The following is a 14,926-nucleotide window of genomic DNA, read 5'->3' as shown; positions in this document are numbered from 1 at the left end:
GCTTATGGTGACCAAAGGGGAAGGCAGGGAGGGATAAACAAGGAGTCTGGGATGAACACACACACACTACTATATATAAAATAGTTAAGCAACAAGGACCTACTGTATAGCACAGGGAACTATACTCGATATTTCGTAATAACTTACGTGGGAAAAGAATCTGAAAAAAATAGATACATATGTATGTATAACTGAATCGCTTTGCTGTACACTTGAAACTAACACAACAATGTAAGTTAACTATACTTTAATAAGAAGAAAAAAGGTTAAAAAAAAAAAAAAAAGACACCAAAAGGCAAGGCATCTTGTGAGGATAGTTAAGAAGACTGTTCCAAAATTTTGAAACAGAATATACTAGACAGACAAAATAAAAATATACCATATTTACACAAACCATTATACTAAGTAGCAGTTTATGAAAAGAATTAAGTTACTCCACTACTACCAATCTAGTTGTGTTATGCTGAAAATCTCCCATAATTCAGTAAATATCTTATGCTGAAATTTCTTGAGACTCATTTACCTCTAAATACACAGTTGGAGAGTGACCAAAACCATTCCTATACCTAATGACAAAATGTGAACTGGGCTAACCCACATGAAATAGAAAACCCAAAAGACAACGAATCACTCCTCTTGAGAGCAACAGGAACTTCTAGGTCCAAGATGCCTACAGCCAGCCAACCAGCCACTGTTAATCCACTTCTTACCGAACTCGGGGTCTGCACAGGGCTCCTACACTGCACAGGAGATAACTCTATTGAATAAAAAACCTCAAGTGACGTCTGGGCACCACTACGAGGACTTCTGGGAGAAGCTGGAGGTAAGGAGTCAGAGATACTTCCGTTGCCATCTAAAAAGAGCTTTCTTCTGAGGGATGAAGAACTGAGGTTTCCAGGAGACTGATCTGCAAATTCATCAGCTCTAAAATAGTCACCTACATTTAATATTAACGGAATAAAAGGCAGAGCTAGTCATTCGAAAGAGCAGTTATATTTTACTTGTCTGATTTTTTTTTTTTAAACAGTTTGTATTATGTTTGAATTTGTTTTCCAAAAAGAGGGAAAAAGTTTAACTGCATAGATGCTGTTTGAAATCCTTTTTTCAGTGTTTCCTTATTAGTATGGGTAGTATCAATAAGATGTGTCTGTGAATAGTTTATGTCTATAGTTAAGTTCATTATGACAAAAAGGCTAATTCAGGCCTTATTAAAGAAAAATTAGAAATTCCAGGATGGCTTCCCCACCTCTTTAAAAAGAGGTATTGCCACAGATCCCCATTTACAAAAAAAAGCATTAAAACAAAATCTTTTATTTAAGTTATTAAAGGTTTAAACAAATACAATACTTACCTAATATCTTCTCTAAATTAAAATCCACAGGAAGAGACAGCAATGTCTGGCAAGCAGCTGGAAGCAAGCAGACAAATAAATACAAACATGGTTAAATCAACACAAGCACCTAACATGCAGCTCAGTACGGGCTTCCCAATCAACTGTCTCCCCATGATGCTCCAGCCAAACTTGGTCATTTCCTTTATGCATCCCATTCCATACCATCTTCCCATAGACAGGTTCCCTCACTTTCTAACGCTGATGTGAACCCATAAATGCTAAAAGTTAACTCCTGGTTGTGCTGTTGGCACATGAATCAAAAAAGCAGCCGGCTTAAATTTGGGGACAGATTTCCCAATACTAACAAAGTTTCAAAAGAATGCCTTCCAAAACCAAAAATCAATCCACAGGCTTTGCAGCACAACATAACACACTACTGTCGTTCCTCAAACATGGCCAGATGGATCTATTAATATTCGCTGGTGGCTCAGACAGAAAAGCGCCTGCCTGCAATGCGGGAGACCCGGGTTCAATTCCTGAGTTGGGAAGATCCCCTGGAGAAGGAAATGGCAATCCACTCCAGCACTCTTGCCTGGAAAATCCCATGGACAGAGAAGCCTGATAGGCTACAGTCCATGGGGTCGCAGAGAGTCGGACACAACTGAGCGACTTCACTTTCACAAGGTCAGTTTTCATAAAGCTCACTTATAAAAAGCAAACAATTTCAATTCCAGAGTGAAATGTTATCCCATGAACTGAATTTAATATTAAATGTTGCATTAGTATAGAACATATTTCTTTTCCAGTTTATATTCACACTCACCATTGCTTTTCTCAGAATGGATGGTCAGATTTCTTCCAACTGGAGATTCATTATTTGTGTTGATACCTATAAAACATTCTAAGTGAAAAATCTTAAATTTCCTATTCATTTACTTTAGGGTTACTTTCCAGAAAAAAAAAAAATTAAATGTGGGAGCTTTTATTTTACATTAAAAAAAAATAAATGCCTGCATATGTAAATATAAAATTTGACAAGCTTCTGTTAAATTTATTTATTTTTCAACTTGGGGGAGCACTAGGATAAGAACGTAAGACTGGAGCAGTAGGACTGGAAAAGGTCAGTTTTCATGCCAATCCCAAAGAAAGGCAAAGCCAAAGAATGCTCAAACTACCGCACAATTGCACTCATCTCACATGGTAGCAAAGTAATGCTCAAAATTCTCCAAGCCAGGCTTCAGCAATATGTGAACCGTGAACTTCCAATGTTCAAGCTGGCTTTAGAAAAGGCAGAGGAACCAGAGGTCAAATTGCCAACATCCACTGGATCATCAAAAAAGCAAGAGAGTTCCAGAAAAACATCTATTTCTGCTTTATTGACTATGCCAAAGCCTTTGACTATGTGGATCACAATAAACTGTGGAAAATTCTGAAAGAGATGGGAATACCAGACCACCTGACCTGCCTCTTAAGAAACCTGTATGCAGGTCAGGAAGCAACAGTTAGAACTAGACATGGAACAACAGACTGGTTCCAAATAGGAAAAGGAGTACATCAAGGATGTATATTGTCACCCTACTTATTTAACTTATATGCAGAGTACATCATGAGAAATGCTGGGTTGGAAGAAGCACAAGCTGGAATCAAGATTGCCAGGAGAAATATCAATAACCTCAGATATGCAGATGACACCCACCCTTATGGCAGAAAGTGAAGAACTAAAAAGCCTCTTGATGAAAGTGAAAGAGGAGAGTGAAAAAGTTGGCTTAAAGCTCAACATTCAGAAAACAAAGATCATGGCATCTGGTCCCATCACTTCATGGGAAATAGATGGGGAAACAGTGGAAACAGTGTCCTACTTTATTTTTCTGGGCTCCAAAATCACTGCAGATGGTGATTGCAGCCATGAAATTAAAAGACGCTTACTCCTTGGAAGGAAAGTTATGACCAACCTAGACAGCACATTAAAAAGCAGACATTACTTTGTCAACAAAGGTCTGTCTAATCAAGGCTATGGTTTTTCCAGTGGTCATGTATGGATGTGAGAGTTGGACTGTGCAGAAAGCTAAGCGCCGAAGAATTGATGCTTTTGAACTGTGGTGTTGGAGAAGACTCTTGAGAGTCCCTTGGACTGCAAGGAGATCCAACCAGTCCATCCTAGAGATCAGTCTGGGTATTCATTGGAAGGACTGATGTTGAAACTGAAATTCCAATACTTTGGCCACCTGATGCAAAGAGCTGACTCATTTGAAAAGACCCTGATGCTGGGAAAGTTTTGGGGGAGGAGGAGAAGGGGACGACATACAATGAGATGGTTGGATGGCATCACTGATTCAATGGACATGGGTTTGGGTGGACTCCGGGAGTTGGTGATGGACAGGGAGGCCTGGCGTGTTGCAGTTCATGGGGTCGCAAAGAGTGGGACATGACTGAGCGACTGAACTGAACTGAGGATACGAATACTAGAGTTGTTTGCCATTCCACTCTCTAGGGCATCTTCCCAACCCAGGGACTGAACCTAGGTCTCCTGCGCTGCAGGCAGATTCTTTACCATTTGACCCACCAGGGAAACCCCACAAGGCATTACCATAGCAATTAAGGAGGCATCAAAAGATCCTTTTTAAGGGGATCAGGGTTGGTCTCTATGTCAACCTTAAAAGGTTGGGGACACGTTAGCTAATGTCAATGTCCTCAGCAGATCCTCGGCAGCTAGATGCTTTTTCAAAATAGGTATGGACAGGATATCCCTGGTGAGCCAGTGGTTAAGAATCTGCTTGCCAAGGGAGGGAATATCAGTTCAGTTTCTCGTCCAGGGATGTTTCCACAAACTGTGGGGCAACTAAGCCTGTGCACCACAACTACTGAGCCTGTGCTCTAGAGCCTGCGAGCCACAACTACTTGAGCCTGAAGCCCTAGAGCCTGTGCTTAGAGAAGCCACCACAATGAGAGGCCCTCACACAGCAACTAGAGAATAACCCCTGCTTCCTGCAACCAGAGAAAGTCCACGCACAGCAACAAAGACCCAGAGCTGCCATAAATAAATATTTCTTAATGGGTATAAATTATTGGAATTAAAATGCTAGGCCATTTTGACAGAAACTGCAATTTGATCAGTAAAACTGCACTCAGTTTTTTTCCTCCCCTCAAGACAGGAGTCAAAGATATGGTGCACATAATTTTTTAAAAAATATAAAGGTAATGACTAGTATTAAGCTTCTTAAATTGAAAAATCACCAGGTAGTAAATAAATGGGTGAATGAGTGAGTGGGTGGATAATTTAAAGTCTCTCATTAAAGGTCTACTATCAGAATGGTGAAAGATAAATAAAATTCTAGATTCAAATGCCTTCTTTGCTGTAGGCAGTGTGACCTTCTATAAGGCAAAAGTAATAAAGGTGCTTTGCTGCAAAAACCCTATAACATTAGGGTTTTTGGTCTTTAGGCTGGAGTTCAAACACCGTAAGGAGCTTCCCTGGTAGCTCAGAGGGTAAAGAAACTGCCTGTAATGCGGAAGACCCAGGTTCAGTCCTTGGAGTGGGAAGGTCTCCTGGAGAAGGGAATGGCTACCTACTCCAGTATTCTTGCCTAGAAAATCCCATGGACAGAGGAGCTTGGCAGGCTACCATCCACAGCTCTCAGAGAAGAGTTCGACATGACTGAGTGACTAACACTTGCATACTTTTTCACCAAACATCTTAATGGTGTAAATAAAACCTAGCAGTTTTCCTCCAACCAAACATTATTTGAGTAACATAAAAAACAAACAGGCTCTCTTTCTTACCTGTAGGTATTTCTAAAACTCTTTCCTAACTGTTCTTCCCAATTCCCCGACTCTGGCATTATCCCAACACTGTTCAACTGAATAGCAGTTGTCTCCTCAGTTGTTTCCTCTAAAAGGACTCCATAACTTTAAGACCACAATCAAATGAGGAAACATACATGGATTTGATTACAACAAAATAAGAATTCCCACACAACCAAGGACATCAAAACAAAAGTAACACATGTGACAGGAGATGACATGTGAAATGTTTAGAACTAATGGAACTACTAATGTAACTACACAAAGTACCTTAGCAATTAAAAGGAAAAGAGAAAAAGACAACTCCAATAAGGATGATTTATAAATAGGGATATTACAAAAGGAAATAAAAAAGCTGTGAGTATATGAGAAATGAAAATTAAAACAATCATTTAGAATGTCAAACAAACCACTGTTGTTGTTGTTAAGTCACGTCTCTTCCGTTACACCATAGACTGTAGCCTGCCAAGCTCCTCTGCCCATGCGATTTTCAGGCAAGAATCCTGGAGTGGGTTGCCATTTCCTTCTCCAGCAACCCAGGGATCAAACACATCTCCTGGGTCTCATGCACTGGCAGGTGGATTCATTACCACTGAGCCACCAGGGAAGCCCCAACGCATTAGAATGGCACAAATCTGAAAGCCAAGTGTTGGCAGGGATGTAGAGACACGGGAATCCTAAACACTGCGGGTGGGCATGCAGGGTGTGTGGTCATTCTGGAGAGCACTCTAGCTCTGCACAATCAAGTCAGATAAACACACTGTCTTTAGCTCAGAAATTCTCAGCCTGTGTATACTTTTCTAAGAAATTCTCATTTAAGTCCATAAATAAAACAAGTACACTCATTGAAGCACCCTGCTACATACATATTGGAATAGTAAAAGTTGACAGCATAAAGTCCACATGTACAAACAAAATCATTTTCCCCCGTGACTCACAATTTCCTTTATTACTCTTTAGGTAAACAACACTGAGCACTTACCACATGCTAAGTATGCGGTCTTGGAGGTATCATCTCATTTAATCTTCCCAACAACCATCATTTCATAGGTAAGGAGAGTGAGGCACAGAACAGCTAAGTAACTCACGTAAAGTCACACAGCTACTAAACTTTACTGCTATACAGCACAGCTCAAACTCAGACAGTATTACTCTAGAGAAAGGGTCAGCAAATGATTGCCCATGGGCCAAATCTGTGTTGTTGCCTTTTTTTGTAAATAAAGTTTTACTGGAACACCTCCACACTCATTCATTATGTATCATCAGTGTTGCTTTCATGGTACAGTAGAACTGAGTGGTTGCAGCAGAAACAGTATGGTCTGCAAAGCATAGAATATTTAATAATTGGTCCTTTACAGATAGAGGTTGCCATCCTCTATTCTAAGGTCACATTTTCCAGGAGAGGTTTTTCTGTGATGATGGAAAAGTTCTGTATCTGGGGCCAACACGGTCACCACTTGGTGAGGCTACTGGGCACCTGAAATGTGAATGTATGACCAGGAAACCGAACTTCAAATTTTAGTTTATTCAAATTTAAATAGCCACATGTGGCTAATAGCTACTATATGTCAAGAACTATGAAGGGTCTGACAAGTTAGCATGTCAGCGTTCCATGGACACTGGCTGAAGTCATAAGGCTTCGGGTCAAAGACAGAGGACTTCATTATTCTCAGCATAGCAGGCAGCATGAGCTTCATGTTCACATCAGTTCTCTTTGACCATCAATCCTAAAGAAGTGGTACGAAACAGCCCTGGCAGATACAGCACACACAGACGGTCTGTGTTCCCAATCAAGGAACCCTGAGCTTAGGAAATCCCATTCTTATAAGCTGCAACCCAACTTGCTCCAGAGGGAAACAGTACCACACTATTATATCAGACATCAACACAAACCTACCTTCTGCTCCAGAAGGATGCTCTCTCTCTATTCTCCAAGGCTGTTCACAATACAAACATCCTTGAAAAGATAGTTTGGAACAAAACCTGTCCGCGCCACCCTTCATGAGACGTATAGAAATGAGAGACCCACAGAGAACTGAACTGTCTTCCAACACCATATTGGACAGCACAGCTCCCCTGATCAGCCACAACACTCTGTCATCATGGGCTTGATGACTATACCAAAGAGGCTATGTGTGGTATTTCTAGCATCTTCCTGATTCACATCACTTTAAAACAGGATACTTTAAGTATAAAATGTTTAAAAATAAGATCACATAAGAAGGTTGATTCACCTGTTCAAAAATCCAACATTAAAAAACTGGGGGCAGGGAACCTAGTATCTATGAAGATGTTACCTTGGATACAGAATTTCTGAGCTGGGAGGGATGTTAACATATAACCATCTTGTTTAACTCCTTGATTTTAGAAATAAAACACTGAGGCCAAAGGCACTGAGAAAGTTGATCAAGATCACTCCTTCTGGTTTATAATACGGAAGGGCTACAACCCAGGTCCACTGGCTATTGCACGCCACCTTTACTTTGTAACGAATCTGAACTGAGTACAGAATCTGAACTAAGAAATGCTTCACTTTAAAGCCAGGTTCTGACACCTTATTTCTGTAACCCTGGACAGGTGCTCTAACCTTTCAAAAACTAGTTTTTCTCACTTATAAAATGAGGTCAATAACAGCATCTATTTCATACAAGCTGTTGCAAGAACACTGAAAGCACTGAACACTGGGCACATGAAAAGTGATCGACCCATCTTTCCATCTTTCCAAAACACAAAAAACTGTTGTGTTTTGATAAAGAACAGGACTAATATTCCCTCTTATACTATGTCCTATTAATGTGTGTTATTCTGAAGAGTAGCAATTCCACTGAAATGAGAGATGTGTATATAGAAGTAATATTTGAACACTGCTCACAACTCAGGACAGTGAGAGCAAATAAATATAAGTAACCATTTCCTGGAGGTAGAAAAACATTTGAAAGATTGTTGGCTTGACCTTCAGTTTCCTTATTAACTTTGCAGATAATTGGCCGTATTACACTACCCCAGAGGTCATATAAATGCCCATTCCTCCTCTACTACTATAAGAAACCAGCAAACTAGCAAAAAACAAAGCAATTTAAGGATTTCATTAAAAAAACTAACCTTCAAAATCACTGCAAAAATCATTAACAACTCAGATCTATATCCAATACTATTTCTGTGTCTATGGGTCTCTATAACCATCATTATAACTTGATATTCACAATGATCATGAAGAAAAAATTAAATTCAGAAAAGAATGGCTAAAAAAAAAGAACTTTGTAAATTTTAGTCAAGTTTTGAATCCTTACTTTTAAATAGTTAAACCTGGTATCCCAGAAATTTAATTTTATAGCAAGCTTCCTCCCAAAGCAGATAAACTGATACTTCACTATATATGTTGTTTTACATTCACTGCTTTCTATTTTTATGAGTTTTATTCATACAATTTTTAATACACTCACATTTACTGGAATGATACTCTGAAAGCTGTTTCCCTTCATGATCAGTCCAAGGAGAGGGTACGATGACATCCTTAGTGAAAAACTAGGAGAATTAAAAGTCCTTCAATTAGGCATATGAAATAGGAAAAGGTAGTTGTGCTAAATAACCATCAAACATGCTACACACTGACTTTATAGTTATATTTTAAAATTTAATACTTAAAGCCCAAGTGAGCAAAGTGAAATGGACGAAATTTAAAGTATATATAAAGAGAAGGTTTAAAGCTTCAAATCAACCCCTTACATTTGAAATTTGCAAATTAAGCTAAGGGTATTATTCACAAAGAAAATATCTTTCATTTCTCCCCCAGTTTTTTTGGAGGGAAGGATGAGGTTGACGAAAGGGAGGATGAAGAGGGAAGGAATAAAGGAAGACAGACGTATATGTGTAAACCAAGAGGAGGTGTGCTGGAGCTACCTTGTCCTGAGTCTCAAAATCTGATTATTAAATTTTCAGGAATCCTGTGGATCAGTTGTCAAACAAAGCCAACATTAAAATTATGTAAACAAATAAATTATATTAAAAAATAAAAACCCAAATCATCGCTTGGTAATTATTTTACTACATGTAACAATATCTATGCTCCTGAGGTTATTTACAGAGAGTCCCCTACATATGAATGAGTTCTGTTTCAAGAGCAAGTTCGCAGGTCCAATTTGTTCGTAAGTCCAACAAAGTTAGCCTAGGTACCCAACTAACACAGTCATCTATATAGTATTGTGTTGTCATAGATTTATAATACTTTTCACACAAATAACACAGAAAAAGCAAATAAAAAAATTAAGAAAACATTTTGAATCTTACAGTATAGTACCTTGGAAAGTACAATAGTACAACAGCTGGCATAAGTGAAAAGACAAGAAGAGTTACTGACCGGAGGAGGGGGAGGAGGTGGGAGAGGGTAGAGCTGAAGGATCGTCAGCAACAGGAGACGGAGGGCAAGCTGCAATTTCACTCATGCCTGACGTTGATGGCACAGGTTCTGGTTAGCAACTTGAAGGTTCGAATGTAGGGGACTTACTGTCTTTTGTATTTGTGTGGTAGAACACCTGCATATAATGGTGTACCACATACATTTCTTTTCCCATTCAGCGATGTCATAATCACGAAATTGAAGCTGGCCATGGCTGGAGTATTTGTGTTATGGACAGCAGATTACTAACACTCATACTTCCCCCACAGTCAGAGGGCCAGTTGTTATATATTTATCAGCACACCACTGGTCAGTGTACTCTAACAAGTGGAGATAGAGCATTTGGATAAAAGCTGTATTACTGTATTAGGCTTAATTCACTTTATATAGGAATGAAAGAGGAAAGACATTTATACCAACGCTCTAATACAGTATTTTGCCCTCCCATCTCTGTTTTGAAAGTAACACAAAACATTTTCTTTATATTTTGCAATACTTATGACAAAAAACTAATTTCCTGACTAAACTACCTATGAATACATAAAAGACGTTAAAAAAAATGGAGCTGGGGAGCAGAGATACAGACAGTTCCCAGAAAAAAAAGGAATATAAAAGACTCACAAACTCATGAAGCAAAGCATAAGTTCACTCAAAATGAAAAAGATGGAAATCCAATAACAAGATAAAAATTTTAAAGTAGTAAGAATAGCATTATTTAAGCAGTTTGCTGACAGCCAGTATTGCAGATAATGAGAATATAGGCAGTATCGTAACATGGCCAGGAGAACAAATCGGTACAACCTTTAGGGAAGGCAATATGGCAAAATATACCAAAATTGAAAACACAAACCCTCTGATTTAGCAAGTCCATAAAGATATATGTACAAGTGTGTTCACTGCAGAAAAACACTGAACACAACCTACACATCTGTCAACAGGGGCTGGATTTGATTATGATACATTCATACAATGGAATACTATGCTATTTACTAAAAATCACTATGTGCTGATAATCAAAAATAAAATCTAAGAGATTATTAACTAGAAAAAAGAGGCAAAAGAGTATCAGAATGATGATCCTGCTAAGTCACTTCAGTCGTGTCTGACTCTATGCGACCCTATAGATGGCAGCCCACCAGGCTCCCCTGTCCCTGGGATTCTCCAGGCAAGAACACTGGAGTGGGTTGCCATTTCCTTCTCCAATGCATGAAAGTGAAAAGTGAAAGTGAAGTCGCTCATTTGTGTCTGACTCTTTAGCGACCCCATGGACTGCAGCCTACCAGGCTCCTCCATCCGTGGGATTTTCCAGGCAAGAGTACTGGAGTGGGGTGCCATTGCCTTCTCCAATGATGATCCTATTTATGTGCAAATATTTAAAGGACATGAGCTATTACATACACGAAATGAATCTGAGAGTATACTTAAGAAATGTTAATGGCAATTAATTTCAAGGATTAAGGCAGGGAATGAGAGGATCTTTGTTTTCATTTTATGTTTTTTCCTTTGCAGTTTGGATTTTTCTGTTTTTAGTATGTGCATGTATTTACTGTATTTCACATATATAAACATGAATTTAATTTGCTACTGATACATTAACTTCTGCTACATTAGCCATAGTCTTCACTCTGAATTAATTTTCTTAAGTTTTTTTCTGAAATTTCCCTTTAAAATTAAGTTGAGAATTTGAAAGAGGAAGCATACTTTCCAAAATGTTGGGAAATGGGAAAGAGTCTGAGAATATTCAACTGGGGAGGAATCAGGTGACTGGATTAGAATGAAAATGTTGAAGTTATTAGATAGATTAACAAGTAGATAATATTTAGCAGGAGTAAAGCTTAGGAAACTGTTTCCTAAGAAACAGGCTATATCTGAAATGTGGGGGCTCACTGAATCTCTGAACATGCCATAGCTCAAGTCTTTTGGGGTGCAGAAGAATCAAGCATAGCTAACGAATAGAAGAGGGCAGAGGAAGACTAGTAAGGGAAAAAGGAAGGACAAGGCTGCCACGGCCTGAAGACTTTCTGAAAAATAACCAAGACAGACAACCTTTACACTCTAAAGGATTTTAGCAAAAAAGGAAAGCAAAAAGTGAGACGCTTAGTTTATTAGCTTAATATAAAAAAAAAAACCTTATCTTTGTGATATACTTTTTCTATTTAGCAGTATACTGTATTTCATGAAATATACTCAATGTCTTAAAAATTCAAAGAATTAACAAGAACAAAAGACAAAACTATTCCTGAGGCCAGGCTAGATTTTCAAGGCTTGAAAAAATCCAGCTTTCTCTACTCCAACTTGAAACAATGGTTCATGTTGATCAAAGGCACAAGAAGAAAACTATGTCAGGTCCTGAGAAGGAAGAGATGAATTGTGACCAGAAAAGAACTCAGTCTTGGGGAAGAAAAGCATAAAACCAATTATTACAATGAAAGGCGCTGGATCAGCTCAAAAACACCAGTCTTAGGGGAGCTCCGAGGGATACTGGGAACGGACAGACTTGGGGAAGTTGAGACAGGAAAGATGTGAAGGAAGTCTTCCTCTCTTAGAGGTGCTGTGCATGCAGAATGGATGCTTAACTGGCTTCATCATCAGTAATAGTTTCAAGTTACCTCTTCAATGGCTTTTTGTCTTTTGTCTTCCACATCTTTATCTATTCTATGCAGAGATAAAAAAGAAAAATAACCATACCATTACTTCAGCAGACTGAACATTTAAAATAATAACCTTTCAAAGAAATAGTTTTCTTCCACGTTAGAAACTGGCAAATGTTAAGCTCATTTTACAAGAAAAATTGGGATCTTATCACTTTTGTAAATGACAGTATTTGGAGAGTCAGCCTTGTGCTATTAGGCTTACCTGCCCCACCTTTTCCATTCACAGTTTGAATGGAATATTTTCTAGTAAAAGGCTTGCTGCTGCTGCTAAGTCATGTCAGTTGTGTTCGACTCTGTGAGACCCCATGGACGGCAGCCCACCAGGCTCCCCCGTCCCTGGGATTCTCCAGGCAAGAACACTGGAGTGGGTTGCCATTTCCTTCTCCAATGCATGAAAGTGAAAAGTCAAAGGGAAGTCGCTCAGTGTGTCTGACTCTTCGAAACCCCATGGACTGCAGCCTACCAGGCTCCTCCGTCCATGGGATTTCCCAGGCAAGAGTACTGGAGTGGGGTGCCATCGCCTTCTCCGAGTAAAAGGCTTACATGGATACAATTTTTAAATTACTATTAACAATAGAAATAAAGCACGTTGAATAAACTGAGCTCTTTAATCACAATTTAAGAAGTATGTCATTCCACAGAAATCTAAAAACTGTCCAAATTCCTTTTCTTCTATTACAGCAAGCTTATCATAGTTGTAATTTTGGAATCAATTCTTACTCTTGACATAAATGAAAAAAAGACTATCATCCTTACAGTTCTAAATAAATTGGCAAAATTATTAATTCTGAAATTAAATATCAACCCTATAAAATGTGAAATATAAAACTTTGTCCAAATGAATTTTTTTCCCACTTTGATAGAATATGCAATTACAGCACCACAAATTTATTACTTATAAGATTTAATATTGTCAGGTCTCAAGGACAAGGCATATACTTGCCAAGGACTCAGCAGTTAGCCTTGAAGGACCACTTCCCTAATCTTTTTCCCAGAGAGAGTATGTGCTACCATGAATAACTCCATAAGACACCTTTTTCTCTCCAAATATTTTTAATGTAATTTGTACCTTAACAAAGCTTATAATAATGTTCAGTTCAGTCGCTCAGTCGTGTCCGACTCTTTGCGACCCCATGAATTGCAGCATGCCAGGACTCCCTGTCCACCACCAACTCCCGGAGTTTAATCAAACTCATGTCCATCGAGTCGGTGATGCCATCTAGCCATCTCATCCTCTGTCGTCCCCTTCTCCTCCTGCCCCCGATGTACATGTATTAAAAATTAAAATCAAGTGGATTTATAAATAAAGGAATTGTGAGAAAATAGACTACAGTTAGAATCCACATATCTCCATTTGAACAGCCATTATGAGACTTGTAACTCAGTGCTCTTCCTCTTATCATGGACATCATCAAGATCTCAGTGCATAAAAACAGTGTATAATATTAGTAAGCTCTGATCTAGCAATACTGAATTCAGAAACCTATTGCTGCTTCATCAGAGGACTTCAACAACCTGGGGTATGCAGGTGATGGCTAGAAGCAGTGAAAATCAGTTTGGTCAAATTTTGTAGAGTTAGATGACGGAAGGGTCTGAGAAGTCATACAGGGCACCAGTACACCACAGAACACCAGCATAACACATACACTGTTCAGTATGATTGGTGTGCCCTGAACGGACCCTTGGCCGGTGAGGCAGGGAAGGAATTTCGGGACTGTTCACCTCCAATATGGACAGACTCATTTGTTTATACCAGGATACCTTGCAGTTCTCATTTTTAGAGAACTGCAGTTCTCATATGTAGCATGGCATGAAAAAGGTGGGAAGCTCTGAAATAGGGAACTTGGGTTAAGTGAGGAAGAGACACTGGAAGCCTGTGCTTATTTCTAAGAATGCATCAACATGTTTTAAGAGTATACTCACTATCCTCGGTAGAAACCATAACCATTTACTGAATTATATGAGTTAAACTAAAATCAGGGTCTGTTCCCCTCTTCTGTGTTACAGGTCTATTTACTGAAATACACCAAGAGTCTTTTCATAAACCTGCTCAGATAACACCTGGTTTACTAGTAGAGAAATGTTGTTTCACAACTTGTTGAGTCTAAAGGACAGGAATAACTTCCTGTACTGCTTCAGTGTCGCCTGCAGTGCTCAATAAATTTCTCTTGGCTGTTCATATTTCAACATACTGAAGAGAGGAGGCAAAATAAGACATATGGTTTGCATACCACAAAAAATTCATCTCATCTGTGAAACATTTGCTTTTTGATATACTTTTCACTTTCCCTATCAAAGGTATCATCTAGCATTAAGTAAAATCCTTTAACACTCTATCCCCATTCTAGTCCCTTTCTTTAGCACTTTGCTGCTGCTGCTGCTAAGTCGCTTCAGTCGTGTCCGACTCTGTGAGACCCCATAGACAGCAGCCCACCAGGCTCCCCCGTCCCTGGGATTCTCCAGGCAAGAACACTGGAGAGGGTTGCCATTTCCTTCTCTAATGCATGAAAGTGAAGAGTGAAAGTGAAGTCACTCAGTCGTGTCCGACTCTTAGCAACCCCATGGACTGCAGCCCACCAGGCTCCTGCGTCCATGGATTTTCCAGGCAAGAGTACTGGAGTGGGGTGCCATTGCCTTCTCCGCTTTAGCACTTTGGATGAGCATTAATTACAAGGGGATGGTCATCAAGCTACCAAGTCAAGAGAAGAAGGGGTACAACAGCAGGACGAATATTTGCAAGAG

General features: G+C 39.2%; 1 protein-coding gene across 4 annotated transcripts in view; it reads right to left on the bottom strand.

Annotated features, from left to right (window-relative positions):
- The window catches only part of BORA (BORA aurora kinase A activator), a 28,345-nt gene that overhangs the window by 9,159 nt on the left and 4,260 nt on the right, over nucleotides 1-14,926 (bottom strand). For 3 of the 4 annotated variants that reach the window (XM_061435064.1, XM_061435067.1, XM_061435066.1), the window contains exons 4-9: nucleotides 12,140-12,185; nucleotides 8,578-8,659; nucleotides 2,157-2,222; nucleotides 1,352-1,408; nucleotides 711-937; nucleotides 104-160 (exon numbers count right to left, since the gene is read on the bottom strand). In XM_061435064.1, coding sequence (XP_061291048.1) covers nucleotides 104-160; nucleotides 711-937; nucleotides 1,352-1,408; nucleotides 2,157-2,222; nucleotides 8,578-8,659; nucleotides 12,140-12,185 — 535 coding nt within the window. The remainder of the gene's footprint in view (nucleotides 1-103; nucleotides 161-710; nucleotides 938-1,351; nucleotides 1,409-2,156; nucleotides 2,223-8,577; nucleotides 8,660-12,139; nucleotides 12,186-14,926) is intronic. The other variant, XM_061435065.1, reaches the window with a different exon arrangement.

Source organism: Bos javanicus, chromosome 12 (genome assembly GCF_032452875.1).
Source record: "Bos javanicus breed banteng chromosome 12, ARS-OSU_banteng_1.0, whole genome shotgun sequence".
NCBI classification, from domain to species: domain Eukaryota; kingdom Metazoa; phylum Chordata; class Mammalia; order Artiodactyla; family Bovidae; genus Bos; species Bos javanicus.
This window is presented reverse-complemented; position numbering and strand designations above follow the sequence as displayed.